This window comes from Myotis myotis, unplaced genomic scaffold (assembly GCF_014108235.1).
Source record: "Myotis myotis isolate mMyoMyo1 unplaced genomic scaffold, mMyoMyo1.p scaffold_m19_p_20, whole genome shotgun sequence".
Classification (NCBI taxonomy): Eukaryota; Metazoa; Chordata; class Mammalia; order Chiroptera; family Vespertilionidae; genus Myotis; species Myotis myotis.
In genome coordinates this window covers 21,186,453-21,214,069 of record NW_023416325.1, presented here as the reverse complement: position 1 = coordinate 21,214,069, position 27,617 = coordinate 21,186,453, and the positions used below count along the sequence as shown (strand labels likewise).

Below are 27,617 nucleotides of genomic sequence, written 5' to 3'. Positions count from 1 at the left end.
GTCAAGTATGAAAGCAGTAGAAGAATGAGGGCGTTAGACCTCGGGCGACCAGGAGGGTTGTCGCTTTGTCTCCTTCCTGCAAGAGCCAGTGAGTGGGGCCACACATCTCCTCGATTCTGGGTCCCATTAGTGAGTGACCTAGATTAGGATTTTGTTTGTTTTGTGAATCAAGCCATCAGCTTTGCACCCATAGCAGCCCACTTCAAGCGTTAAGCCTGCCCTCCACGTGTCATCAGGTTGTGGGAGCCGCTTCCCATCCCATCCCATCATCATGCACCCATGTGATCACTCCTCTAAAGAGTGCCAGGCACTGTGCTTGGGCACAGAGAGCTGTGTCCTGTGTTGTCTTCTCTGACTCAGGTCAGTTTGTGTGACGTAATGACAGGCGGGGGTTCTAGATACTGAAAGACCTGTGAGCCTGTCTGCAGATCAGCCCTCCCTCCTGGGTGGGTTGGGTCTTCTCTAGCTCACCCCCAGAGTGAAGATAAGAATGAAGGAAGCAGCAAGGGTAACTCAAGTCATACCAAGCAACCCATTTCATCTCAGATTAAAGGGGGGAAAAACTGTGTGTGTGTCTGTGTACCTAGATTTAGGTACCAAACAGGCTAATGAGAGGCCTAGAAATCAGTTAAAATTTTTGGCCAAATGTTAGATTTTAAAAAGGATTTATTTTTGGATTTTAGTCCCTGTTGCCCATTTCTATGAATAAGCAACATTTGTTTTAATGTGAATAATAGCACAGAGTGAATTCAACCCCCTGAGTTTGACTATTTCAAGCAACTGTTTTAGGCCTGTGAGGCATGTGCTATTTATGACATTGCATGGGTAGTGATGACAGGAACGACAGTGATACTAGTAAATGGTCGGCATTTATTGAACCCTTGCGAAGTGCCAGGCACTGTGCTTGGGGCTTTACCTGGGTTATCTCATTTAATCCCTGCAGGGACTCTTTGAAGTAGGTTGAGAATTATCCCCATTTTATGGATGAGGAAACCACAGCTCAGAGAGGTTACACAGCTAGCATGGCAGAGTCAGATTTTGAACAAAGCAGCCTGGCTCTGGGTGTTGACCTGCTTGGCTGCCCTGTAGTGTGTTTGTAGGGAGCTGTCACTGGGGCATGGCAAGACAGCAGTATCCCGCCAACCCTGTCACTGGGCGGGGAGCTGCAAGGAGAGGTGTTCTGAGTTGCTGCAGGGAACTGACCTCTTTCAGGCAGGGAAGTAGATTGGGTCGGCAGAAAGCGGAACTTTCACCTGCTGGTAAGAAGTGAATGCTTATGGAGAACCAGCTCCTGCAATCCCGTTACCAAGGCAACAGAGATGGGGCTGTGGGACAGCGGTGGGCTCTGCTGCATGTCCTTACCTATGTGAGAACCCTTGTCGGTTGTTGCTCTGACCCTGCCCTTCACCAGTCCCAGTGTTTGTGCCCTGGGAGCCAACCCCTGTGGGAAGCTGTCCTGGAAGGGGACTGTCATTTCCACCCATAATTAGCTGTTTCTAGGGATGAGGCAGAGTGCACAAGTGATATACACAAGCATATCCTTTCTATGGCGAGAGCATCCTTCTAACCCACTTGCAGGAGGTCACGCTGCATTATTTTTGTGATATTTCTCCAAGGGTTATATCAGGTGTATCAAGTCATTCTCCCTGCCCCAGCTCTTTATTGTGAGACCAACTGAAACCATTTAGTAACTGGCAGGTTGCTTAATCACTCTGGGCCTCAATTTCCTTATCTATAAAATGAGGATAATAAATTGTATCTGCCTCCCAGAGTTGTGAGGAATAGAGAGTAAAAACATGTCTAGAGTTAGAACAGAACCAGGCATGTAGTCAGTGCCCAGTAAGTGTATGAGCTTTCTAGAGCTGCTGTAACAAATTGCTACAAATTTAGTGGCTTAACACAGGACACTGACTACCTTCAAGTTCTGGAGGTCAGAAGTCTGGAGATCAGAAGTCTGAGATGAGCTGAAATCAAGATGTAGACAAGACTGCACTCTGGAGCTTCTGAGAGAATCGGTCTCCTTGCCTTTTCCAGCTTCTGCTAGCCGCCTAGATTCCCTGGCTTGTGGCCCCTTCCTCCATCTTCAAAGCTGCGGTGTGGTATCTTCAGATCTCTCTCTGACTCTGACCCTGATTCTGTTGTCATATCTCCTTCCCTCTTCTGCTTTCATTTTATAAGGATCCTTATGATTACATTGGACCCAACCAAATAATCCACATTAATCTCCCCATCTCAAAATCCTTCACTTAATCACATCTGCAACGTCTCCTTTGCTGTGTCAGGTAACAGGTTCACAGGTTCTGGGCATTCGGATATGGACCTCTTGGGGCCGGGGCATTATTCAGCCTACCATAGTTAGCCTTAGCGGTTTGTATAAAATGAAACAGAACCAACTGGCTAGCTTGGGGATGGAATAAACAATAATTTGATCCGTGTACATTTATTGTGCACTTGCTGTGTTAGCTCTGCTCTGCCTCAGGACTATATCAATTATCCCTCCTCCCTAGAGCTTGTTTCCTTCCAGAGCTTTGGATGGCCTGCACCTTCCCATCCTCAGGCCCCAGCTTAAATGTCACGTCCTCCGAGAGGCACTCCCTGATTACTATTGCTTAAAGCAGACCCTGGATCCATTGTCTCTTCATGTCATGTCACCCTGTTTCCTTCTTTGTCATCATCTGTAACCTTTTTGTGTGTGTCTGCCTGATGCATTCTTTCTGCCCCCTGCGGAATGTCAGTTCCAGGAGGGCAGGGACCTTGATGTCTAATTTACTGCTATTTCAGTGCCTGGGACAGTTTCTGGAACACAGTAGGTGCACAGCACATATCTGCTGAGTGTGCGTGAAGCCATGTAGGCAGGGTCCTGCTCACAATCTCCTCTGTGGTAGGTCCTTTTATTAGCATTCCACCTCATAGACATGGAAACCGAGGCTCAGAGAGTCTGAATATTGCCTCAGGTCAGTGGCAACTGAATTGACACCCAGCTCTGCCTGCTTCCAGAATTCTTGCTTCCTTCCACCTTCCTGCCTCATGGCCGTGATGCCATTAGAAGCCCTGCTGATGGCCACAGAGCTCTGGAAGCTCCATCGTCCATGCGTCGTTTCTGAGTGTGGCTTTCAGGCCGTGCACTTGCCACCCTGACATTGGTTTCCTTCTGTCTAGGTCTGTTGTGTCGGGCCTGGACTCCCCTGCCAAGACTAGCTCCATGGAAAAGAAACTTCTCATCAAAAGCAAAGAGCTGCAAGACTCCCAGGACAAGTGTCACAAGGTATTTATTTCCACGGCCGGCCTCTCTCCTTGCTCCAGGATCCTCCCGTCAATGTATGCCAAGGGAGCCGCCCGGGGCCGCTGCTGGCACTGAGCCACCTGATCCATACAGAGCGAGTGAGGTGCTATCTCCCTCACTGAAGTCACACCTCCAGCAGCTCAGAGGGAGATGAATTCGGGCCTTGACTTTGCTGTAAATCCTTTAAATCTTAACCAGAGGAGGCCCTGGATTTAAAACGGCCTGTTTCTCAGCATGACCCAGCCAGATGTCCGCTTCTTCCGGCAGGTGGTGTGGGTCCTCTCCTGTGGCCGAGATGCATCCCATCTGCTCTGAGTGATGCGAAGTTTCTCTTCCTAGTCTTTTAAAACTCCTGCTTGTGTAACTGCTGCCACGGTGTTGATTATGCTCAACGTCTCTTAACATTCACTGTACCTGCCCAGGGGCAGCTTTCTGGAAGCTCATAAAAGTCACTGCTTGCCTGGGACTCCTAGGAGTGCAGACGAATACATATCTCCTTGCCCTGTCCTGGATTGTCCTCTAGATTTTGCAAGGAGATGGGGGGGATCAAGATGGATTTGGGGTAACATTAAAGTGACGTCTGCAAAAACCAAACCAAACCAAAAAAGCAAGCAGGTGAAAAGTGATGATTGTGGCTTTCTTGCTCACTGGGTTAGAGGAGTGACCAAGTGTGAACCGAGACTTGAATGAGAGGAGTGACTTAGCATTGGTGACTATCCTTACGAAGAACTGTGCGCTCCTGGGCGAAGAAACAATGGTATTGCCATCCCAACCTTTGGCGAGATAGTGCCAGCCCAGACCACCAGGTGGTTTTGGAGGCCACTTGAGATGTGATAGCCCCCGACGAACCTCCAGGGGCCTTTATAACCTGTCGATGTGTTTATTTCAGATGGAGCAGGAAATGACCCGGTTACATCGGAGAGTGTCAGAGGTGGAGGCTGTGCTTAGTCAGAAGGAGGTGGAGCTGAAGGCCTCTGAGACTCAGAGATCCCTCCTGGAGCAGGACCTTGCTACCTACATCACAGAATGCAGTGTGAGCCTTCCCCAAGTCCCCTGCCCTTGGAGGTGGCACTTCCTGTTGTGTGTGTCTCATCCTGTTTCATGACAGCTCCATGAGGCACATCACAGCCAATGGCAGAGAGTAGAGAAGGGAGCTTACAAAAGCAAGCATTGTGATTTGCAGAGCAGTGTGAGCCTGGCGAGAGGTCCCAGAGAGAAATGAGACTGGACCCCAGGAAGTCCAGGCAGGCCGCAGAGCTTGGAGATGGGCGTAGTCATCATTGCAGCAAGTCACCAAGGGTCCTAACTTCACCCATCCCAACCTCTCTGGTCCAAACCGACACCATGTCTGACACGATTAGCCTCGGGAACCAACTCGCAAATAAGCACAAGAAAATGTCTTTTGAATCTGCCTGAAATCAATTTTTCATTGCCTGTAACTGGCGTAGCAACAAGAAAACTCAGCCTTTAAAACCCAGACCCTCTGTCATTATTTACCATGTGGCTTTTTTTTCCCCTTTCCATCACAAGAGTAGACTGTCTTCTCCATTGTCTCGTTAACTTTTTCATCCAGGTGTTTTTTTAATGTGCCCAATTAAACAGTCTTAAAAAATTGAATCACACATTTTTCAAGTTTCCTCCTCCCCCCTCCCCCCCTTCTCTCACGAGGGAGAGATCTATAGGACGTGGCTAATTAAGAGTAACTGCTATGTTTCCATTCCAGATCTGGCTGCCTTTCAGTGGTGGGTGAAGTTATTCAGCTATGTATTTCAGATATATATTTCAGTGCCACTGAAGCACTGAGGGAACCTTATGGATGAAAGGTATCCAGGAGACGTAAGCCAGGAGATGGAAATAGACTACTTGGAGTCTCAAGGGACAATAGGGCAGAGAATGAAGTCATTGCTACTTTGAAAGAGTTATATACTAGCATGTCCTTGAATAACTGTTATTACAGACAAGACTCTGTGACTATCCCAGTGGTGGTTATAACAGCTAAGGGATCTTATTAGTGTTTAGTCCTAAACATGTAAGTAAGTATGTGCTGGGTCAGGGAGACGGTGGTAGGAGACAGCTTGCTGTAGCTGCAGGCTGGATCATAAGGTCACAGGATTGAGATGATCTTTCTTGAACCCAGGGGTCTTTACAGGATGAAAACTGGAATCAGCAACCAACTGGAAGTTGTCGACTTTGGTCCATCACCTGACACCGTCTTGCTGTCTGCGAAGCAGCTTGCAGCTCCCTTAATGAATCTTTTCAAACAGAGCAGGCTCCGCAGGGCATCCCTATTAAAATTTTTGCTTTCTGCAGAGCTTAAAGCGAAGTTTGGAGCAAGCACGGATGGAGGTGTCCCAGGAGGATGACAAAGCACTGCAGCTTCTCCATGATATCAGAGAGCAGAGCCGGAAGCTCCAGGAAATCAAAGAGCAGGTATGACTGCCTGCCCGGGAGCAGGGCGGCGGCTCCGACCTCTCATTCAGGAAGGGGTGTTTGAGAGGCGGAGAGAAGGAAAGAGAAAGGGGGAGAGATGTAGGTCATTTGGAAACTTTATTTTTTATTTTATTTTTTTACATTAGGGTTAAATCTTTTTATTTTTTTATTGTCTAAAGTTTTACATATGTCTCCCTTTTCCCCAATTGATTCCCCCCGCATCCCTTCCTAGCCCGGGCAAGCCCCCCCCCATTCCGGTGTCTGTGTCCATTGGTTATGCTAATATGCATGCATGTAAGTCCTTTGGTTTCTCTTTAACCCCCCTCCAGCTACCCCATATTTACATAAGCCAGGGGTCCTCAAACTACGGCCCGCGGGCCACATGCAAATACAGATATTGTATTTGTTCCCGTTTTGTTTTTTTACTTCAAAATAAGATGTGCAGTGTGCATAGGAATTTGTTCATAGTTTTTTTTTTTAAACTATAGTCCGGCCCTGCAACAGTCTGAGGGACAGTGAACTGGCCCCCTGTTTAAAAAGTTTGAGGACCCCTGATATAAACTGTAGAGTGTTTGGTTGTAGCTCTTTTGAAATCTGTGCCCATAATGGCTGCTCTTTTCTATGAAAAGTTTAGGTTTAGAGCAAAGGCAGGACAGCTGTGGCCTCTGGGGCAAGTCTGGCCCACCATCTGTTTTCCATGACCATAAGCTAAGAATGGCTTTTACATTTGTAAATAATTGTGGAAAAAAAATCAAAAGAAGAGTAATATTTCATGGCACATGCAAAGTCTGTGGACGTCTGAGTTCGGTGTCCATAATAAGGTTTTTGTGGACAGCCATGCTCATTCCCTTACGTATTGCCCATATCTGTTACTCCTGCTCCAGTGGTGGAGGGGAGTTGTGACAAAGACCATTTGGCCTGCAAAGCTGAAATTGCTTACTATCTAGCCTTTTACAGGAAGAGTTTCCCAACCTCTGCTTTAGATCATTAAAAAGAAATTAAAGGTTTTTATAGCTTTTCAGTTTCACTTTTAAGTTTTTGAGAGAAGCCAGAATAATTCATAGTAGGTAAAACTTACTATATAAATAAAATGTAAAGAAATAGTCTAGAACAGTGGTTGGCAAACTGCGGCCTCTTGAGTGTGGCTCTTCCACAAAATACCACGTGCGCACGTACAGTGCGATTGAAACCTTGTGGCCACACTCAAGGGGCCAAAGAGCTGCATGTGGCTTGCGAGCCGCAGTTTGCCGACCACTGGTCTAGAAGAAGAGGTAAGACTGAGTGAGATTAACAGCAAATCTGAGTGCAGAAAGCTACATCCTGTGTATTCAGAAAAGAGCACCGAGACCTTTAAAAAGCCCACTTCCCCCGCCCCCTTCAAAAGGGTTTTCTTTGGAGATTGTTCATTTTTTTTATTTTGCTTCATTGTTTCCTTTTTAGCATAGATTTTTTCTGTCCTTTGAAGAAACTGTAAATAGAAACTTTCATGAAGAGATGGTAATGAGCAATTGGAGAACTGAATTATCAGCTGCCAGGCAACTCTCATTCACTTCAGAAAACCCAATGTAAACACTGATGGAAATGAACATTTTTGTCTCTGGGTAGCACCAACTTAGCCATCTGGGTGGTGCTAAATATAAGAAACTTCTGCAAATGATCGGATCCATTCACTGTTCTTTAAAGAAAGAATGATTGTTTGGGGGGTGTTGTTGGTATAATCCAATCACCTTAATATTTAAAAATGATTGGTTTCTATCCTCTTGCTTGATTAAACTGTTGTAAGTAAACATGCATAGGAAGCGGAGAAATCTGGTTAGCAGGTGTCTGAACAATGCTAATCTTAGAGCTTTTCCAGCCCACTCAGTTTGAAAGAACTGCTTTGACAGGTGACTCATTGCCCCTTTTACCAACGTGGTTTTTCTTTCTAAAAGTTTCAAGAGGTGGGGTTCTTTTTCTCCCATTAGTTCAATGTGTTTGGAAATTTGCTCTTGGTTGACATCCTGGGGAAATTAAAGCTATATTTGGCCACCAGAGGGAGCAGCTGGTGTCCATGAAATTCCACAGAAACAGAATTAACAGAACATTTTGAAAGGTGGTTGAATTCAAAGCAATGTCTTTTGTGATTCATATCGCAGTTGGCATGATGTGGAGTTTTAGATTTAATGACTGCTAAAAGTTCCAGTGGGGAAAGAACACTTCTTGCTGTCTGATTTTACTTCTCACCAGAAAAAGGGTTTATTAAAGTGACTTCGGGGACGTTTTGTGAGAGGAGGATGTTTGCAGTCCAGGAAAAAGCATTTCCCGTGCCCTGACCACTTTGGCTCAGTGGCTAGAGTGTTGGCCTGTGGACTGAAGAGTCCCAGGTTCAATTCCAGTCAAGGGCATGTACCTCAGTTGTAAGCCCTGGCCCTAGATTGGGGCACATGTGGGAGGCAACCTGTTGATGTGTCTCTCTCTTATTGATGTTTCTCTCTCTCTGTCTCTCCCCCTCCCTTCCATTGTCTCTAAAAAAAAAATCAATGGAAAAATTTCCTCGGGTGAGGATTGACCAAAAAAGGAAAAGCATTTCCTGCTTTCAGCAAGCTCCTAGTACAGCAAGTCCTCGGGTTACGTCGGAGATCCGTTCCTATGGCGTGACATAACGTGATTTTCAAGTCGGAACCCACCTACATAAGCACCTATGTCACTCACATGGAGCACACACACAGCAGTAATGAAGTGAAACAGTAAAAAGATTTAAAAGAAAGATAACAATTCCTGACCTTTACTTGTGGTAAATAAATAATAAAAACCATAAAGCACATATGTACATACGTCGAAATGATAGAACTTTTTTTTTTTTTAATAAATGGGAGATGGCGACATAACACGAAACAACGTATGTCAAGTCCGACAGAGCCCGAGGACTGTCTGTAATTGGTTTGCAGCATGGTGGTTCCTCTCAGGTTTGGCAGTTTTCACCTGCTCTTGATCTCAAAAGCTAATTTCTATACGGCTCTTTATTTTATTAATATTTTGCTTCTACTTAGCCACCCCCTATAGAGTATTTGGACTTGGTCTAAAATAACACCCGAGTCTCCCGTGATGGTTTGATTCATGCACCTTTACCAGCAATCGCTGACCCCCCCGCCGTCGCCCTCGCCTCAGGAAGGGAAGCAGAAGCTCAGGAAACACGGAAGATGCTTCTCACTGAATAGGACCACGTCTGACTTCCTTCCCACAAAATTCGGAAGCTCCCTCCGGAACACTTACCTTAGGCAGGCCGCGGGAGTTGTCCGTGGTCCCCATTCTGATCCCGCTCAGCTCCCACCTGCAGTTCTGCCCATGCTGAGACAGGACCGCTCCCAGCTGCCCTTGGAGACAGACCTGATGACCTTCCCTCAGGTTCTCCCTGCAGCAGGCATTAGCTGTTGGATTTATGAGATTGCCTTGAAGTCTGCAGCATAATAACAGCGGCTCCACAAGTGAGGTAGAATTCTCGTCGATGCTTGAGCAGGCTGAGTGCCCCAAGAGCTCAGAGAGCTGACGGAGATGTTGCCTGATTCTTGCCTTCTTTCCCCGGGGTGCTGACGGCTCAGGAAAGAGATGCTGGGGGGATGAACAGCTGCTCTGTCCTCGCTGTCGACAGAACGCAAACATTACATCCCTTTCTCACTAACAAGTTCAAGGAAGAAAAGGGAGCTGGGGTCCCGGGTTCAATTCTGGTCAAGGGCACAGACCTCAGTTGCAGGCATGCTCCCCGGCCCTGGTCAGGGCGTATATGGGAGGCAGCCAATCGATGTGTTTTTCTCACATTGATGTTTCTCTCTCTCTGTCTCTCCCCCTTCCTTCCACTCTCTAAAAATTGATGGAGACATATCCTTGGGTGAGGATAAACAAAAAAAGAAAAGGAAAGGGAGCTTCGGGATAAGATGCCCAAGATTTTCTCCCAACTCAGCTGCCTCCACAGTTTGGTATTTGTGACTGTGGGGTAGGACTGATGGTATTTGTAGTTGCCCATAAAATATTTAAATTTTTTTATTTAAAAGAAAAAAAATTGAGCTTTTAGGTCAAAGAAACTTTCCATAGATAATCATGTTTTTGTCTTTATATGAACACAGTAATAAAATATAGTTTTAAAAAATTGTTATTATTTCTTTTTTGAGAGAAGGGGGTCCAGGAAGGCACAGTACTCAGAGCCATGATAATCAGAATGCATCCAGGGGTCTGGAAAAACCCAAGGAAAAATGTATCGTTTTACATAATTGGCTCATGTTCCATTCCGTGAGTTCAGATAATTGTGAGCAGGTTATAAAGGCCTTTGGCTATATAACCCCACATCACCCCCTTAGTGTGCACCATCCAGAAACCTGGAGCCCCATGACGTCTAGGCTTGACCTTCAGTGACAGTATAGTTTTCAGTAAAGTGAAATAAGGCTGCTCCACTCAGGGCTTGCTTTTTCTTCATTTCCCCTCTCCCAATGATATAGTTAGAGGTGTGCTTGCATGACAACTACCCAGTTTTCATAGGACATCACCTCTCCTTTAGTGTGCACTGGGGAGATCGCCTATTAAAATAGGCTGAGAGGTCTGCTTTATACCTTATTATTTAAAACATACATATCCTTGCTCAATTGATACCTCTTCAATTATTGCTTGTTAGAACAGGTCTTATAGATGTTCACTGTATATAGTGAATGTCAAAGACAATCTTGATTCAGTTCCTTGTTCTTTCATTTTATAGTCTGCCTACCCCCACCCCAAGGCATCTTGGATTGCAAAAGTGCTCATTCATAATTCTTATATATAAAAGTTTTGATTTTGCTAATAAAGATGATTTTCATACTTTGACCAAAAGTTTTCAAAACTGCCCATTTCTTCTGGTAAATCCAATTTTGAAAAGCCTCAATTCAGATGTTCTGTTTTGATTTTAGAAATGCATTTTGAAAAAGGTCAGGCTGTCTGGATCACTTGAAAGGGTTTGTTAGAGGGAACAAGATGATTCTTTCTTTGGAATCTCTCTCACAAGTTATTCTGACCAGAGTCAGTGTTTTCTGACTCATGCAAATTTCAGGGTGACTTGTATTTCAAGAGCAATGTTAAGTTCTTCATTCAGTTTGGGCCCAGAAAAATTAATGGTGAGAAACTGACATGATGAGTTTCACCTTCCAAGATTCTTTCCACTGAGATTTCCAATTACCCTCTTGAGCAATCTGAAAGGTTAATTTTAAAACTAGTACCATATCTAATTACGTTAGGAGCACATGACTTCTAAAGGACAAATCTATAGAAACGATTACCCTTGGAAGAAAGCTACACATACGCAGTTTGTTCCAGTTGTTTAAAGAACATCCCTTTCAGCTCTCTTGTGTTGCAGATGCCTTAAGGTTCTGTGCTTACTTGTGGTATTATTTGCTCAAAGGATCTTAATTATAGGCACATGTGTTCCAAATGGTGTTACTAGTGATACATGTTCCACTTTAAGACGGTTTAAAGATTTAATACTCTCTTCTCCCTCCTCACCCTCCCACGCCTCTCCCTTTGCCCATCTGTCTGCTCACCTTCTCTCTGGGTCTGTTCTCTGCCAATCTCTTTTCAGTTTTTGTCTTCCCTCTGTGGCCAATGTCTGTCCTTCTTCACTGCCCGTCATTTCTTTTAGTAGTTCTCAAGTTCACCTTTCTTCCATGGTCCGCCCATTAGGAGTACCAGGCTCAAGTGGAAGAAATGAGGTTAATGATGAACCAGTTGGAAGAGGACCTGGTTTCGGCAAGAAGACGGAGTGACCTCTATGAATCAGAGCTGAGAGAGTCCAGGCTCGCTGCCGAAGAGTTCAAGCGGAAAGCGACAGAAAGTCAGCATAAACTGATGAAGGTAGCAGCCACCCACCAGGAGGGTGTTGGGGTAGAATCAGGGATGATCTAGCAAGACTAAAGGGAGTACTAGCCTGATGAGTCTACATTTAGGAATAATGGGATACGTTGGGAAGTCCTGGTCTTTACAGAAGATATTTTGTTGTCATCATCATCATCATTACTTTGATCACCGAGACTTAAGAAAGTACAGGAGGTACTGTTGTCTGTAAGACTTTATATTCTTGAGACTGCCCGTTATGTCATATCTTTTAAATTACAGGCGAAGGATCAAGGGAAGCCTGAAGTGGGAGAATATGCCAAACTGGAGAAGGTATTTTCCATTATTGATGTTGCTGTTTTGGTAGATGATCTTTCAGAGGTTACTATCAGTGGCCGGTCATCGGGAAGAATTCTCTTGTAATGAATAGAGAACTTCCTTCCAGGTTTATTTTGATGGTCAACCTCTGGGTGACCACTTTTAGCTTCAGCTGTAGTTCTAAAGGGATAAAAGACATCGTGTTTTTTTTTTGTCATGTCTGCTCACAGTAACAAAAAATCCAGACTCTCAATAAAATGCATGTGAAAATTCTCTTTGCCTTTAAGGCACTGGCAACTTTGATTCTCTTTTTGCCATTTTGTATGCTGGAGGTTTGCTCTGGGACATTCAGTCTTTTCTGATAGGCACTTGTTTTTCCTCTCCATTAGTAGGTACAGGGAAACAAAACAAAAAGACCCCACAGGAACCTCAAGAAAATAGGACTGCAGTAAATGTAGCAAGACCTTAATACCGACTTGCCTTTTGCTTTATTTCCTGGGATTTTAATTATAGATCAATGCTGAGCAGCAGCTCAAAATTCAAGAGCTCCAAGAAAAGCTGGAGAAGGTAAGCCCGAGGGGATTTTCTTGGGAACCTACCCCCCCTTCCCAAATACTTTACCTTACCTCCTTCTGGGCATGAACGATGAAAGAAACAGATTTAGTCACCCAGCACAGGGGAAAGTGCAGGGGGAATGAGCTATTACCTGGAAATATGAGTTCTTAATATACTTTTTCTTTTGAGATGTGTCAGCAGTGTTTATTTTTGAAAACCAAGCTGTGTGAGAGTCTAAAGAAAAATTTCTAATTATACTGTGACAGAACCCAAGAAGCCGGCTTCTCTCCCTTCGTGGGGCCAGGCTCCCCATTTTGCACATGTGTAAGGGAAGCATGTGTTGTTCACGACCCAGACTGCTTTCAATGAGAAACTCTGTGGGCAGCATTGCTGTGCACTGGAAGATGGAAGGAGCCGAGGAAGCGTCTCCTGGTGGGGGGAGGGGGGAGTTTGGTTGACAGCATCCAGAAAAGGTTGTGCTAGTTGAACCCTGGAAATACCAACAAAAGAGCCAGAATGAATGTGGTTCTGAGACATGCCTTGTGGATGCTTGTGAATGTGTTTATTGGCTTAGTGTAGGAGAACTCCTTCTTACTTACTCTTTTTACAAAAATTGTGGTAAAAAAACATAACATTAAATTTACCATCATAACCATTTTAAGTGTGTAGTTCAATAGTGTTAAGTACATTCACAGTGTTGTACCATGGAGCACTAGAACTTGTCCATCTTGCAGCACTGAAACTCCATACCTGCCAACACAAATCCCCCTTCCCTGCAAGCCCTGCCTTGGGCACCGCCTTTTCATGTTGTGTTTCTGCTGGTGTGGTCTTACTGCTTTAGGTGCTTCGTATGAGTAGAATAACACAGCATTCGTCCTTGTGTGACTGTTTATTTCACTTAGCATAACATCCTGAGTTTCAGCGACTTTGTGGCATCTGACAGGATTTCCTTCTTCAGGGCTGCATAATATCCCATTGTCTGTATCTTCCACATTTTGCTTATTCATTTCTTCCCTTCTTGCCTGTTCTTGAGCCACTAATGAAAGCCTTTACTGTCTCTTTTAGCTAGTAGCTTGCGTAAGGAACCCTGTTTTCACCTAGAACTGTGCTCTCCAATAGAAGTGTGATGTAAGCCACAATTATCAGCTACGGATGCAATTTAAAATATTCTAGTAGGCTTATTAGGAAAAACAAAAAGAAACAGGTGGAATTATTTGAATAGTATAGTTTATTTAATTCAATATATCATGGTAGCGTGTATGTCAATATTAAGACATTTATACTATTTCAGTTTTTAAATATATTGAACTTAAATAAAGAATGGAGTTCCTGCCCTAGCCAGTTTGGCTCAGTGGATAGAGTGTTGGCCTGAAGACTGAAGGGTCCCAGGTTCATTTCCAGTCAAGGGCACATGCCAGGTTGCAGGCTTGATCCCCAGTGGGGGGCATACAGAGGGCAGCTGATCAATGATTCTCTCTCATCATTAATGTTTCTGTCTTACTCCCTCTTTCTTCCTCTCTCTGAAATCAATAAAAATATATACTTTTTAAAAAGAATGTAATTCTCAGTCACACCAGCCACTGTCAGGTGCTCCAGGGCCACACGTGGCTAGTGGCTCTCATGTGGACAGTGCTGGCCTCGAAACTGGAGTTTTCTTGCAGTTTCCATTTTAAAATTTTGAGTTTCTACTTTTTTAAATTTTAATTTAAAGCAACTGCCCTGACCAGTTTGGTTCAGTGGATAGAGCGTCGGCCTGTGGACTGAAGGGTCCCAGGTTCGATTCTGGGCAAGGGCATGTACCTTGGTTGCGGGCACATCCCCAGTAGGGAGTGTGCAGGAAGCAGCTGAATTGATGTTTCTCTCTCATCGATGTTTCTAACTCTTTATTCCTCTCCTTCTCCCTTCCTCTCTGTAAAAAAATCAGTAAAATATATTTTTTTAAAAAGCAACTAAGTGTGAGGTTGTTGGTCTCTTCAACTCAGATCTTTACAATGATGCTATAAGAGCAGAAGTATAATGAAGACCCACATAAAAATTAACTTCAAAATGTGTTATTTAAAAAAACAACAACACATGGATTGGTGAATTACCATGAACACTATGGGTGTTGTGCCCTTTGAAAAATAGTTGAAATTACTGTTTTTATCTTGTTTGCTTGTAAATGTGGTACAATTTCTCTATAGGAAAATTAGAAAGTGAGATAATTAAATGAGGAGAAAATTAATGCTTTGAGGTAAATACATTATTACCTGGGTAGATAAATCCTTCTAGACTTTTGTGTTTGCATTACTACATTGCATTGAATCTAAGATGATAATGACTATCAGATGCACCATTATCTCACATCAGATGCACCATTATCTCACATACCCCGAGATGGAAAAAATGCCGTCAATTTTCAGTGTAGGATGCATTCCAAATTCAGCAATGTTAAAAGAATATGTACGCGCATCTTAGAATTAGACAAACTTCATAATAAAATGAATGTTTATATGTTTTTTAAAATGGACATTCTCCTAGTGTCCCTGATTTTCCCCATTTAGAAAATGGAGTAAACGTGGCCATCCACCTCCTGTTCCCTCTTTCCCGGTAGGCCGTAAAAGCCAGCACCGAGGCCACCGAGCTGCTGCAGAACATCCGCCAGGCGAAGGAGCGGGCCGAGCGCGAGCTGGAGAAGCTGCAGAACCGCGAGGATTCTTCCGAAGGCATAAAAAAGAAGCTGGTGGAAGCCGAGGTGAGCAGGGGACTGCCAGTCCCTGCTGAGCTGACCCTGGACCCTGGCGTGGCCACGTGGGAGTGACAGTGAGCAGCCTTTGGCTGTGCCAAGGGAGAGGAACTGCAAAGCCACCTCTTGCTTATGTCTGACCAAACTGTTTTCCCTTCTGCAAATATTTTTGAAATGGAGAGGCTTGGAAATGTTTTCCCAAAGGGGAAGAAAGATTTGTCACAGCAGCTTCAAGTAGAAAGATGTTTTGATGAAAGCTTTTCCTTTCTGTTTTCCTCTGACCTGCTCACTCATCTGGGAGGATTTGTGTATGTGTGTATAGGAGACGAACGCCGTCCCTGAGTTTTTCTTTCTTCTCTCTGTGCCCTTGTTTGTCCTTGCCTTTTCCCCACAGTAATAATAACACTGATTTCCAAGGCGTCAGCTATTACCGTGTCGATGACTTCCCAGATCTGAATTTCTGGGTGTCTTCTCGCCCTCAGATTCTTTGTTGTTGTTGTTGTTGAAATCGTTTATATAATTATATAGCAAACATACGAGTGTCTTCTCATTGTCAAAAACTTAAAACATACTGAGCATAGAATAAAAAGTGACACTTCCCCTTTTCTCCTGTCTATCTCCCCTAGCTCCGTGGTGATTGCTCTACAGAGTGATGTGCCAGTTGATTTAACCATGTCCCTGTTGCCGCCCTTCTGCTTTCCCTACACCGTGCTGGCATGACCCTGCTTGCTCATGTCTCTTTGGGGCCATCCTCACCCATTTCCAGTCAGTATTTCCCAGTGCTCCCCTGACCTCTGGACTGGGTATCTGAATAGTGCATCAAATCTAGAATGGACTCAGGGTCTTCCCCCACGAACTGAGTTCCCTTCTTATTTCCTCATGGTGGTCAGGGCCACCATCATTCATCTAGTCACCCCAGGCTTGAAACCTTGACATCGTATCTGCTTTTCCGTGGACCTGTGGGCCCTGCCATTCAGTGAGCTACTCAGTCCTATAAATACAGCCGCCCTGTCTCCTCCGTTCATCCCCTGCTTGCCATTTCTGTCGGCCTCCTCATAGACCAGGTCCTCTTCCTCTTTGCTGGGCAGTAGTGATTTTTTTTGCCTTCTGCTTCCGGTCTTTCCTTCCTCCCAGCTAGCTCATATAGTAAGACTCATGGACTCAGAAGAAGGCTCATCAACAACCCCTACCCCATCCCAAACCTTTCAGGACTTCCATATATCTTAGTCGCAGCCCTGAGCCTGGTACATGACACTCACAACTATTTGACCCACCTTTCTGAATTTTACCTTTTCTCCTGCTCTTCCCCATCACGCATCTGAAGATGTAGCTGCTCCAGGCTTCAGCTGGGGCCTAACCTGGCTCTTGACCACCTCCGTGTTTCTGCTAACATGCCTGCCTTTGTCTGAGAGGTCTTCCGTCCTCCTCTTCTGCCCTCCCCCTGTCCCGGACCATTCCAGAACTCACGTCTCTGTGACTCTTCCCCTCACCTGTTGGGTAAAAAGTCCCCTTTCCTGCCTCCAACCTTCCACAGCACTCTGTACCTGTTTGCTTTATGGCTCTTCCCTTCTTAACCTATATTATGTTTACCTGTGTTTGTCTTACCTTTTGCAAGGGCAGGAGTTATGTCGGCTTCCTCTCTGTATTTTCCGTGATGCCTAGTATGGTACTTCTGCAAATAGTAGGTGCTTGGTAAATATTTGAATGAATGAATGCACTCCTGTAACCTTCACAACCAAGTACTTGAATTCTAGAGTCTTTATTTTCTTCGCTGTTGGTGCGGGTGCCTGAGACTTCTCTTCCCGCCTCGAGTGCAGGCCTTATGCCCGTAGCGGTTACCCCATTAAAACTCTCTGATTCACGATCTACAGGAACGTCGCCATTCTCTGGAGAACAAGGTAAAGAGGCTAGAGACCATGGAGCGTAGAGAAAACAGACTGAAGGATGACATCCAGACAAAATCCCAACAGATCCAGCAGATGGCTGATAAAATTCTGGTGAGCGGGAACCAAAGCTGAAAAGTTAAAAGATAACAGGTTAGAGGTTGCAGAGGGAAGGGGGTAAAAAGAAGCATTAAGTACCATCAGAGGGGAGGTATCACCAAGTAGGTGAATTAAGAGAAGTGATTTCAGTGAACACCACATCAGAGAACAGTATGAATAATCAAATGTTGGACATTTCAGCACTGGTAACAGATCCGTAAACATTTTTTATTTTTGCTCTGTTTGCTACTGCCTGGCATTTTAAATTATGGATTTGCATACTCTGTTATTTCCCGTAGATTTCTCCAGGAGCATTTCCTTCCTATGAGCAGGGTTTTGTATGGCTGTTAACTTGCATTGCCAATTTAAAAAAACGGTAGGGCTTTAGACCTTTAAGACCAAAGCCCAGATTCTTGTTTTTGGAGAAGAAATTAGTCACGCGGAATTGTTTTTCTCAAGAGTAGTATTTGTCATAGCAATGTTCACCCACTCACTCTCTCTGCCACAGTTGGTTCTTATTATTATTTTTCAATTTCCTTAGATGTAGCAGGTCTTTTTTTTAGCTTTGTAATCATGATTCTGTTTTCAGTTCTGGTGACCAATTTAACTTTAATCAGGAAGGCTTTGGGTGGTATTTGCAGATGGGTTAAAGTTTTGCCTGCCAGGGTGGAACGCAGGGGAACCTTTGAAGGACTCCCCTTGGATCTCAGTCCCAAAGCCAGGAATTTGATGCCACTTAGTGATGACTTGGAGTCTGTTCATAGCTCCTTCCTCCCCCGCCCCAGAAGTGACTCTGGAGTAGTCGGCTGTTTCTCTCTGCCACAGGAGGCGAGGTGGTGAGCAGGTCACTTCTCTCTTTCTCTCTCTCTCTCTGCATCACTTCTGGGAAATGAGTCATATATGAACTCAAGAATAGCCAACTTATAGGCCTGTACTTAATATTTTTTAAAGAAACACCCTTTAAAACTTTACATTTCTATGTTTGTATATATTCACGAGCGTATGGATGCTCTTGAGCAAATAGGTGAAAGAGAAATTGGTTCGATTGTTTTGTGTGGGCACACAGTCTTCATATATATGTCTGTACGCAAAGGCAAATGTGACTGTTGTTCTACCCTTTCCGTTCTCTTTTTCCGTCATCAAAGTTTCTCTTGGCAATTGTCAAGTGTGTGAATTTTATTGTGAGTAAAATTAGGCCCCACCGAGATCCCACCACCACTATCCCTTGCTTTGTGCAAATGAAGTGGTTAAGTCTCTTGCGGTTGCAAAGTGTTTCTCTGTTTACTGGTGATGTGTTCATTCATTCATTCAACAAATATTTAATGAGCTTCTACTATGTGCCAGGCACTGTTCTAGGAGCTGGAAATATAGCAGCGAACAACAGTGTTTATGTAACAGGACTGAAGAGTTTGATCCAATACATATAGAAAAGATAATGTTTTAAAAAATGACAACAACAACAAAAAATGCCAAACTGCCAAGAAGTCAGATTTTAGCATATCTGCTTTCCAAAGGTCATTTGCAATTACTATGGAGGAGAATAGAGCTCCACATTCTTTGGTTATATATCGTAAACTCCCATTCATGTATAGACCAGAAATTTGGTCTTAAAGTTGCCAGTCTCAGGTATCTGAGTTCTTGACCTGTTTTAGATTCAGATTTCCATTCCTGTGCTATCTTATGAGGACTGAAACTAACAAAAGGAAGATTATCAAGTTATTTATAACAAAGATAAAGTAAGCATATTTCTTTGTTTGAATGTATGTTGCCAGCTGCCCAAGTTCCTCTGTGGCTGTGACTTCATTTATTGGAAGGTGCCTTTTGCTCAAGAACCCTGTGCTTAGGCTGCGAAGTATCTAGGACATGGGCAGAGGTGGTCTTTAATACTGTTATATAATGATGAAGCTTGCAGCAGATCCCAAAATGTCATCTGCTTTAAAATATTTGCTATTTGGTAGGAACTTTCAACACAGATCATTGGGGATCTCATTATATAGCAAAGTCTTTTGCTTTAATAAAAGAAGTCATTGCAGAGGATCCTTTAGTGCACAGCAAGCCCTTAAATTATGTTTTTATTAATTAAAATTTTGTTTATATTCAATTTTTCAAGATCATATCTGCTAGATTACAACAGATTTTGTGTACCTGGTCTTAAAATTGAACACTTCACTGGCCCCCAAAGCAAAGCCAATGCTTGCAGACTTTAGAATTTCAAAAGCTTGATCAGTAACATTATATGTGCATGTGAATTTGGAAGTATTTTTTCCCATTTTTTGAACATACCCTGTATAATTTCTTTATTCTTCAAAATTCTCGTAATTACTTCCCACTTCAAAAAAAAAAGTCATAATAGTGTCAAGAGATGAAAACTTGGAGTAATAACTAATAACTTTTTGTTTGTTTTTGTTATCTTAGTTTTGGAGTAATAACTTTTTATGTTAGTAATGAACTAATGGGCCTAGATTCATAAGACTTAATGTAGATGCGGATATGATATCTGCATTTAGAGAATGTTTCAGTGAATTGAATGCTGCCTTTCACAAATCAGTTTATGATACATTGGCAAATGAATTGGTATAATTTTCAAATGAATTACAAGTTTGTTTAAAAGCAGAATACTTAATAAAAGAATGCAGAGAACATTAAATTTGAGCTACTTATATTACTCCAAATTCTCTTCTATCTATAACATATATGTGTACATATTTATGTCATTATTATCAGTATGTTTTATGTTCTGCTTTGTTACCATTAGCTTATATCACACAAACCAGCAATTTTCAACTGGTGTGCTGCAAGAATTTTTAAAACATGCAATACCTGACCTCTTTTCCCTTAGATTGTCAAATAAAAAAGTGACAACAGCCAACACAACAATAGCTGTCTGATGTGAATGAATCAAAATTACACCTATTTTTTTGTCAGATTGGCAAAAAATATATTTTTGATGTGCCGTAGCATTTTAGTAATTACTGTATGTGTGTCATGAGATGAAAAAGGTTGAAAATTGCTGATACACACATTAGATAATATGAATGTCTCCATTCTCATATTCTGCATACCAGTCAGTTGAAATAATCATTCAAAACTCAAAAGTGTTTAAAGTGTAACATGAGTTTTCCTTCTCAGCGAGGGTTCTTGAGCAATCACTTTGTTAATGAGAAAAAATACAAAATACTTTTTTATCATAATAAATTAACTTTAAATTTAAAATAAGTTAAAATTACTTTCTCATTTAAGGCTGTCATAGCAGTGAAAATGGCCTGAAGCTCAAGATAGTGGTCAGGGCTTTGCGCTGTGCTAAACGTTCAAGTGTTGCCTTGTTACTCTTATTTCTCTATGCAGATATGAAGAGCTGCCTTTGTTTGACCTGTCACACTGACAGATTTCTGATTCTGCCCACCAGCTGTGTGTGTATATGTGTGTATACTTGGACTTGGGAAGCCCAGGCCAAGGCTTGGTGGCGATTTCCTTCCCAAGAGCCTTAGGGCTAGTGATGAAGGAACAGATGCCTGTTGCCTGTGCTGCCTGTGCCAAAGTCATGTTTCCTGTGAATGTCTAACACACTGGCTATGGCCTGCCCTTTGCACACCTGACTGTCTGTTCTTTTGTGTCCAGGAGCTGGAGGAGAAGCACCGGGAGGCCCAGATCTCAGCCCAGCACCTAGAGGTCCACCTGAAGCAGAAAGAGCAGCACTATGAGGAAAAAATTAAAGTAAAGACACTTTCTGATCTTCCCTGGCATTCAGCCTAGAGCACCACATAGCCTCTCTCTCTTCCTGGGCACTTTGGGCCAGTTCTTGCTTGATCAAAGGACTGTCTGGGATAAAAACTCTCTTAAGGCCACTGTGGAAGGCTTTGTTGTATTACCCATGTAGGGGCATGGATATTAGAGCTTCAAAAATTTATTTTAAAAGTTTGGTCATTTTGTATCTCAATTTTATTTTTTAAATATTTTTGACCCACTTTCATTCAGTCCGTGATAGTTTTGATTTAGATGGATTGACCACGTTCTTTGTTTTTATTGCCTTGCTGCATCTCAGACCTAAGAAACTTTTTTGGTTTGTTTGTTTAAAGCATATCCTCAAAAACAAGTTTTTTAATTTTTCAATTACAGTTGACATTCAATATTATATTAGTTTCAGGTGTAAGCATGGTGGTTAGACATAATTTATGAAGTGATCCCTCCAATAAGTCTAAAGTGTATCCTTGATATTCTTTGGCGAAGTTCTGCTGGTGACAAGCTCTCTGTACTGTTTGTCTGAAAATGTCTTTATTTCAGTCTCATTCTTGAAAGATATTTTGTTTGGGTATAGTTCTAGGTTGGCAATTATCATTCCATTGACTTTTGGGTTTTATGACTGTTATTGAGAAGTTAGCTGTCAATCTAACTGTTGCTATCTTTGAAAGTAATTTATTGTTTTCCCCTTTTGACTCTATAAAAATGTTGCTTTAATTTTCTGAAGTTTTACTGCAGTGTGTCTAGGTGCAGATTTATTTTTATGTATCCTGCTTGAAATATACTGAGCTTTGAATGTATTGGTATTTTTAATATTTCCAGAAAATTGTCTATCTCTATATCTCAAATATTGTCTCTTCCCCTTCTCTTTTTCCTTTTCCTTTGAGAATTTGATTAGGCATGTGTTAAATAACCAACAGTCTACCCTTTGTTTCTAGTTCCATTTCTTTATCTGTTAGTGCTACATTCTGGGCAGGGTCTGACAGATTTTCCATTTTATTAGTTCTTACCTGTATACTCTGCTGTTAAACCTACCCATGGAGTTGAAAATTTCAGTTACTGTATTTTTTGTTTGTTTGTTTGTTTCTAGACATTCTATTTAGTTCTTTCCCAAGCTTCCTAGATTTTTTAAGACAATTTTCCTATTTCATGCATTCATTTCTAAGCTTGCCTTTTATTTTTTAAATGATTAAGCATATTTGTTTTATGATCTGTGTCTGATGATCCCAATATCTGAAGTATCTGAAGGTCTTCTTCTGCTTTGTTGTTTCTCTTGGTTCTTTTTCACAGTGCCTGTCTCCTGTGTGCGTGGTGAGCTGCTCGTTTTCTTTAGGAAATTATTAATTATCCTACAAGACCTTGAATGAGAACGTGTGCTCACCCTGTGGGTGGCCATGGGTTTTGACTTGTCTGCCTTCTTAACCTTTGAGACTATTAAAAACGAAAGTCTGCCGAAACCGGTTTGGCTCAGTGGATAGAGCGTCGGCTTGCGGACTGAAGGGTCCCAGGTTCGATTCCGGTCGAGGGCATGTACCTGGGTTGCGGGCACATCCCCAGTAGGAGATGTGCAGGAGGCAGCTGATCGATGTTTCTCTCTCATCGATGTTTCTAACTCTCTATCTCTCTCCCTTCCTCTCTGTAAAAAATCAATAAAATATATTAAAAAAAAAACAAAAACAAAAAACCGAAAGTCTGGTTTGGTTTAAAAATGCCTCAAGTTAAAAGGTGCTTGTGCCGTTTTTACCTTTCTGGGTTTCTGCTTTCACTTTTGGGAAAATGTTTTTCATATTTCATTTAGCATTTTAAGTCATTTTCTGTAGAAAAAGTAGCCTAAATAATCTTACCCACCATATAAAATGATACATTCAATTATTATTTTAATTATTGAAATTATTATTTTAATTCAATTATTATTAATAAATTCGGTGGTCAGAAATGGATGCCAGCCTATCCATTTCCTTTTAAAATGGCATCACAATTTTTTAATGCTTTTGGACCTAGCCTTCAATTCTTATGTTCTAGAGAATCAGACATTGGTCATTATATCTCAAATATTGTTTCTTCCCTTTCCAAATCAGACAGTGAAGAAGGTTTTTAATTTTTGTGGTGATGCTGTTATTGATTTGGTTGGTATTCTCAAAGAGGTGACTGGTTCTCTTTTGGAGAATCCAACATGCATGTGCTCACACAGTATTATCACCATCACTAGCTTGACATCTTCTTTCTTTTACCCTTGGTGTTACTTTTGGTTATTTTTTATTAAAATAAATATCGGAAAACAACCCAGAAGTGACCGCAAAGTGTATTTTAAACTTTATATACTCATCATTTTAGTTTGAATTCTGGGATCCAGACTTTTATGTATACAGGAGTCCATTGGCACCTTTGCATGATGGAAATAACCCTTCGTAAAATTCATTCTAAGATTTGTGATATTACATTGACTTTCCTGTCAAAAAGACATGTTCTGTCTTGACCGAGACTGGTTTCTTCCAGCTCACCCTGACCTCTTACTGGGTTCCATCACTGCCAATATTGGGGTCTTTTTTGAGCAGAGGCACCCCGAAAATGTGCTTTACTGCTTTAGCACCTTGTAAAAAAGAGCATACCTGGTCTAGATATTATGTAGTCTCTGCTGCCTTCTAGATGGCGAGAACTTTGTTTAGGGAATGTTAGGGAAAGATCCGTTTTCTTCTGTCTTCCCTCCTGGAATCCTTATGAAACTGTTCTTTTTAGCCTATTCTGCTTTGTATTTCCTGATCCTGCCTCTGTAAGGCCATTTTAGTTATAATTATGATCATACCCTAGATTCTGTCCTTTTCTTGTTCATAATTTTAGAATCATGCCCTGACATCCAAGAGAATGGGCCACTTATCCTATTGAGCTTCTTCCCTTTTCCCATGACCTGTTCTCCACCTTTTGTTCTTCTCCACCAACTCTCATTCTATTTTTTTCCATCAGTCGGTTCTAGTTTAAAGCCCTCTTTGAAATCTTTCTTTCCTTTCTTTATCATGTGGACCCCCTCCCTGCTGACTGGTTCTTTTCAGGGACAATGTCCCCATGCTCTATGAAGGTCCCCTCACAATAGGCATTGTGGGAAAGGCAGATTTCAATCCCATCTGTGACCCCAATTCTTTCCGCTTTCTTTCCAGCATCAGATGCAGTTGGTGTCATTCAGAAAAGCAGAGTGGATTCTCTCAGATGAGGAACACAGGGTTGTGGTCAAAGGCTTGGACAAGTTATGATGTTGTCTTTCTTTTTCTCTTGTTTTGGCAACCAGTAGGGCTTGCAGAACATTAGATCAAGCTGGCGGATGGTGACACCATTACTGGTTGATTTTTCCTCTCAGGAACAGGAGGTGCTCAGAGTGGCATTCTCGGCACTGAGAACACACGGTTTCTCTCCCCTGGGAAAGGTTTCTCTTTCCAGTGACTGTTTGTGCAGCTGGATCAGAGGAAAGACATTCGTTTTTTCTCTCTTTGTTGACTCTCCACCTACGTTACTGGTGGGCAAAGCCTCCTGCCCCTGGCTGTCTGACCATCAGCCTCGGTCGCACAGACTTCCTCGGTCTCCAGCCTTCTGTCTCTTCACATAGGAGCCCAGAGATATCTAGATTCATTTTGTGCAAATTTAAGAGCAAGCAATATTCTGAAAACTACTGGTGCATTGGCCACGAGAAAGTTGTCCTCAGGTAATATCTTCAAATGATAGGATCTGTAGAGAGATCTTATTTTCTCTTTCATTTTGGAGTTCACCTCCATTTAAGATATACCTCTTCGGTCTTTTTGGCTACTGATTTCAAAATAAGTTCTTAGTTCAAGTCAATGGGTTACTTGCCATTTCATGGTAAGACTTTTTAACCTCATTTCAGCTAAGAAACCGACTCCCAAACCCTCTCTTTGCCCCAGAATTTGGAGGGCTTGTCCTCTCCAACTGCGTTTCCCCTCCTACCTCCTTTCCCCATTTTTCTCAAGTGCCCTTGTTTAGCCTTCCCTGCTCAGCGTTGCTGCTCAGGAAACTAACTTCCTTTGTTTCTGTTTCTCATAGGTGTTGGACAATCAGATAAAGAAAGACCTGGCTGATAAGGAGAGCCTGGAGAATATGATGCAGAGACACGAGGAGGAGGCCCATGAGAAAGGCAAGATTCTCAGCGAGCAGAAGGCGGTAGGTATAAGAAATCGCAAAGCCAGTGTTCAAAGGGTTTGTGAACCATGCCAGGAACCACACACCTGAGATGACTCCATTGCAGCTGATGAATTATTCTTTCTGCTTTATCTGGTGGAATTTGTTGCAAACAGGTGGTTCTCTCTGTAACTTTCCTCTCCTAAAAGCAGTGGAGGTGGCAGCTCAGGATGGCCGATTTCACCTTTTCACTCTTCTCTAAGAGCTAATCTGTCATCAGCTAGAACATCGTCCTTCAAAACGTCCCCCTGACAGAACATCCAATGGCCCTTGGTGTCCCTCATGCGTCCGCTCTTTCACTTGTCCATCTCTCCTTTCTAATCCATATAAGCAGGCATTTCAGAAAGTTGCTGCTCATGGGCTCACAGGCAGTGCGTGTTATCTCAGATCCTACTGTCCTAACGACTTCTGTAGTTGGCCTTCGCACCTCAGACTCTCTAAAGGAGGGTCCTGGGAGGTGGTATTTTTAACCATGACCTCTGCTGGTTTATGATTCCTTAAGTTGGGGAAACCTTCAAGGATGTTGGACAGCAGTGGCTGGGTGATAAGGGATCACTTAGGAAAGGACAACTCCATGGGTGATGAGAAGTATGGACTTGTAGGTTCAAGTTAGAGGCTCCTGCAGGCTCAGGTGACATGCAGGTGCCATGGGATTGAAAGAGGCCTGCTTACTTGCAGAATGTCAGGTTCCTGAATGGGGCCTCCTGCCTGTTTCTAATGCAAGCCATTTAGCTAGTGTGGGACATGCAGTCGCTGTTTAGGTAAAACAACTGAGTGCCATCGTTTGAGCAATAAGATCTGTGACCCTCAGGGTACAGACTAGTTGTGTGCCTGTTGCCTCTGGTCAGATGGCCTGCATTTCAGATGAGACCCTTACCCTGGCACATGGCTCACATTACTCTTGTGCTGGGAGAACTGCCTGTGGGTAAGGTTTCAGAGGTCCCCTGTGTTTCAGATGATCAATGCTATGGATTCCAAGATCAGATCCCTGGAACAGAGGATTGTGGAGCTGTCGGAAGCCAATAAACTTGCTGCAAACAGCAGTCTTTTTACCCAGAGGAACATGTAAGTATTCAGATTCTAGCTGCCTGTGTGATTACACTTTGATCTTCTCTCCTGGGCATAAACTCCATTCCCCTCTGATGGAGCTGGAGCAGATTTAATTACTTCTGTAGTTTGGCCGGCCCCCCCCTCCCATACTTACGCAATCTTGCCCTCTCTTAAGTGGGCTCATTCTAAGAGTCTCTCTTGAGCTGGGTTTTCTTAAGTGCTTCAGATTGCCGTTAGATTATAGTGTTTTGCTGTCTCTAATGAGGCTGTTTATAGTTTGCTTTTGGAAAGCTGCAGACCTTGTTCCCAGACTTGCCCGCAGTGATTAGCCAGAGGTGATCTGTGGTGCCCAATTGGGCCATCTATTTTGCTGTTATTAAGTTAGACCCTGGGGGAGGAAGTGTGGGGTTTAGCAAGGACTCTTCATTGTTCCAGGAGTACTTTGATCTTGAAATTACAATCTCCAGAGTGGTGTTTTTTTTCTTTAAATATCTCTTCAGAGCTCTTCTAAAACATTCCCATCTTAGTTTAAACCAGCTTGGCAGACTGCTCTTTGGTCTTTGAGTGATTCTGGTTTCTGATGCTTCGAGCAGGCTGGGAGAGGTGAGCATGGTTCACGGAGCGGTAGAAGGAACGGCATTCCTTCCCCTCAGCCCTCTCTCCTCCCCTGAGTCCACCTGAAAGCGTGGTTAGGGTTCTCTTAGACTCTAAGTGGCCCCCTTTCTGCCCTCCTCTACAGACTCAAAAAAAAAAAAAAAAAAAAAAAGGTCTACCAAAGAGTGAAAGGTGATTATATCTTGCACTCCCCTTGGCCACACTTAATCCCCAAAGTGGGGGACTCGTCCCCATGCTCGGATCATGCTCTCGCGGCCAGGTCAGGACAGAGCTAACCTGGGAATGACCCTGAGGCCAGGTCAGGTCCTAGCTAACCCGGGAATGACCGTGTCCACTTACTGTAGAAGACACATCACTCGCTCTGTTTCTGTCTGTCCTTCCGAAAGGACGTGCTCACCTCTGACGAGACTGTGCTTTTGCTTGGTTCCTCTTACCACCCCCACCAGGAAGGCCCAGGAAGAGATGATTTCAGAACTCAGGCAGCAGAAGTTTTACCTGGAGACGCAGGCTGGGAAATTGGAGGCCCAGAACCGGAAGCTGGAGGAACAACTGGAAAAAATCAGCCACCAAGACCATAGCGATAAGAATCGTCTGCTGGAGCTGGAGACACGGTTGAGGGAGGTGAGAGTGAGGGTGATCGCCCCAGAGGATTTGTTGGAGGACTCGGGCCCCAAACCAGCCAGGGATCAGGCATAAGTCAGTGCTCACGTGAGAGGCATTGTGCCTGGAAAAGGGCACAGGCTGGGCACAGGGTCTTGGTTAGAGTCGCACCTCCACTTCTGATGAGTTTTCCAACCTTGGGCAGGCTACCTTCTCTCTGTGCATCAGTTTCTTCATCTGTAAAGCAGCCATGAAAACTGATCTTCCTTTCAAGGTCACATGGGGCTTATGTAATTGGTGCATCTTCAGA

General features: G+C 43.2%; 1 protein-coding gene across 9 annotated transcripts in view; it reads left to right on the top strand.

Moving 5' to 3' along the window:
• The window catches only part of CIT (citron rho-interacting serine/threonine kinase), a 167,737-nt gene that overhangs the window by 83,675 nt on the left and 56,445 nt on the right, over window positions 1-27,617 (top strand). For 8 of the 9 annotated variants that reach the window (XM_036353436.1, XM_036353435.1, XM_036353434.1 and 5 more), the window contains 12 exons: window positions 3,160-3,265; window positions 4,173-4,316; window positions 5,594-5,713; window positions 11,393-11,563; window positions 11,825-11,875; window positions 12,374-12,427; window positions 15,009-15,149; window positions 17,012-17,137; window positions 20,741-20,836; window positions 24,908-25,024; window positions 25,998-26,107; window positions 27,154-27,328. In XM_036353436.1, coding sequence (XP_036209329.1) covers window positions 3,160-3,265; window positions 4,173-4,316; window positions 5,594-5,713; window positions 11,393-11,563; window positions 11,825-11,875; window positions 12,374-12,427; window positions 15,009-15,149; window positions 17,012-17,137; window positions 20,741-20,836; window positions 24,908-25,024; window positions 25,998-26,107; window positions 27,154-27,328 — 1,411 coding nt within the window. The other variant, XM_036353440.1, reaches the window with a different exon arrangement.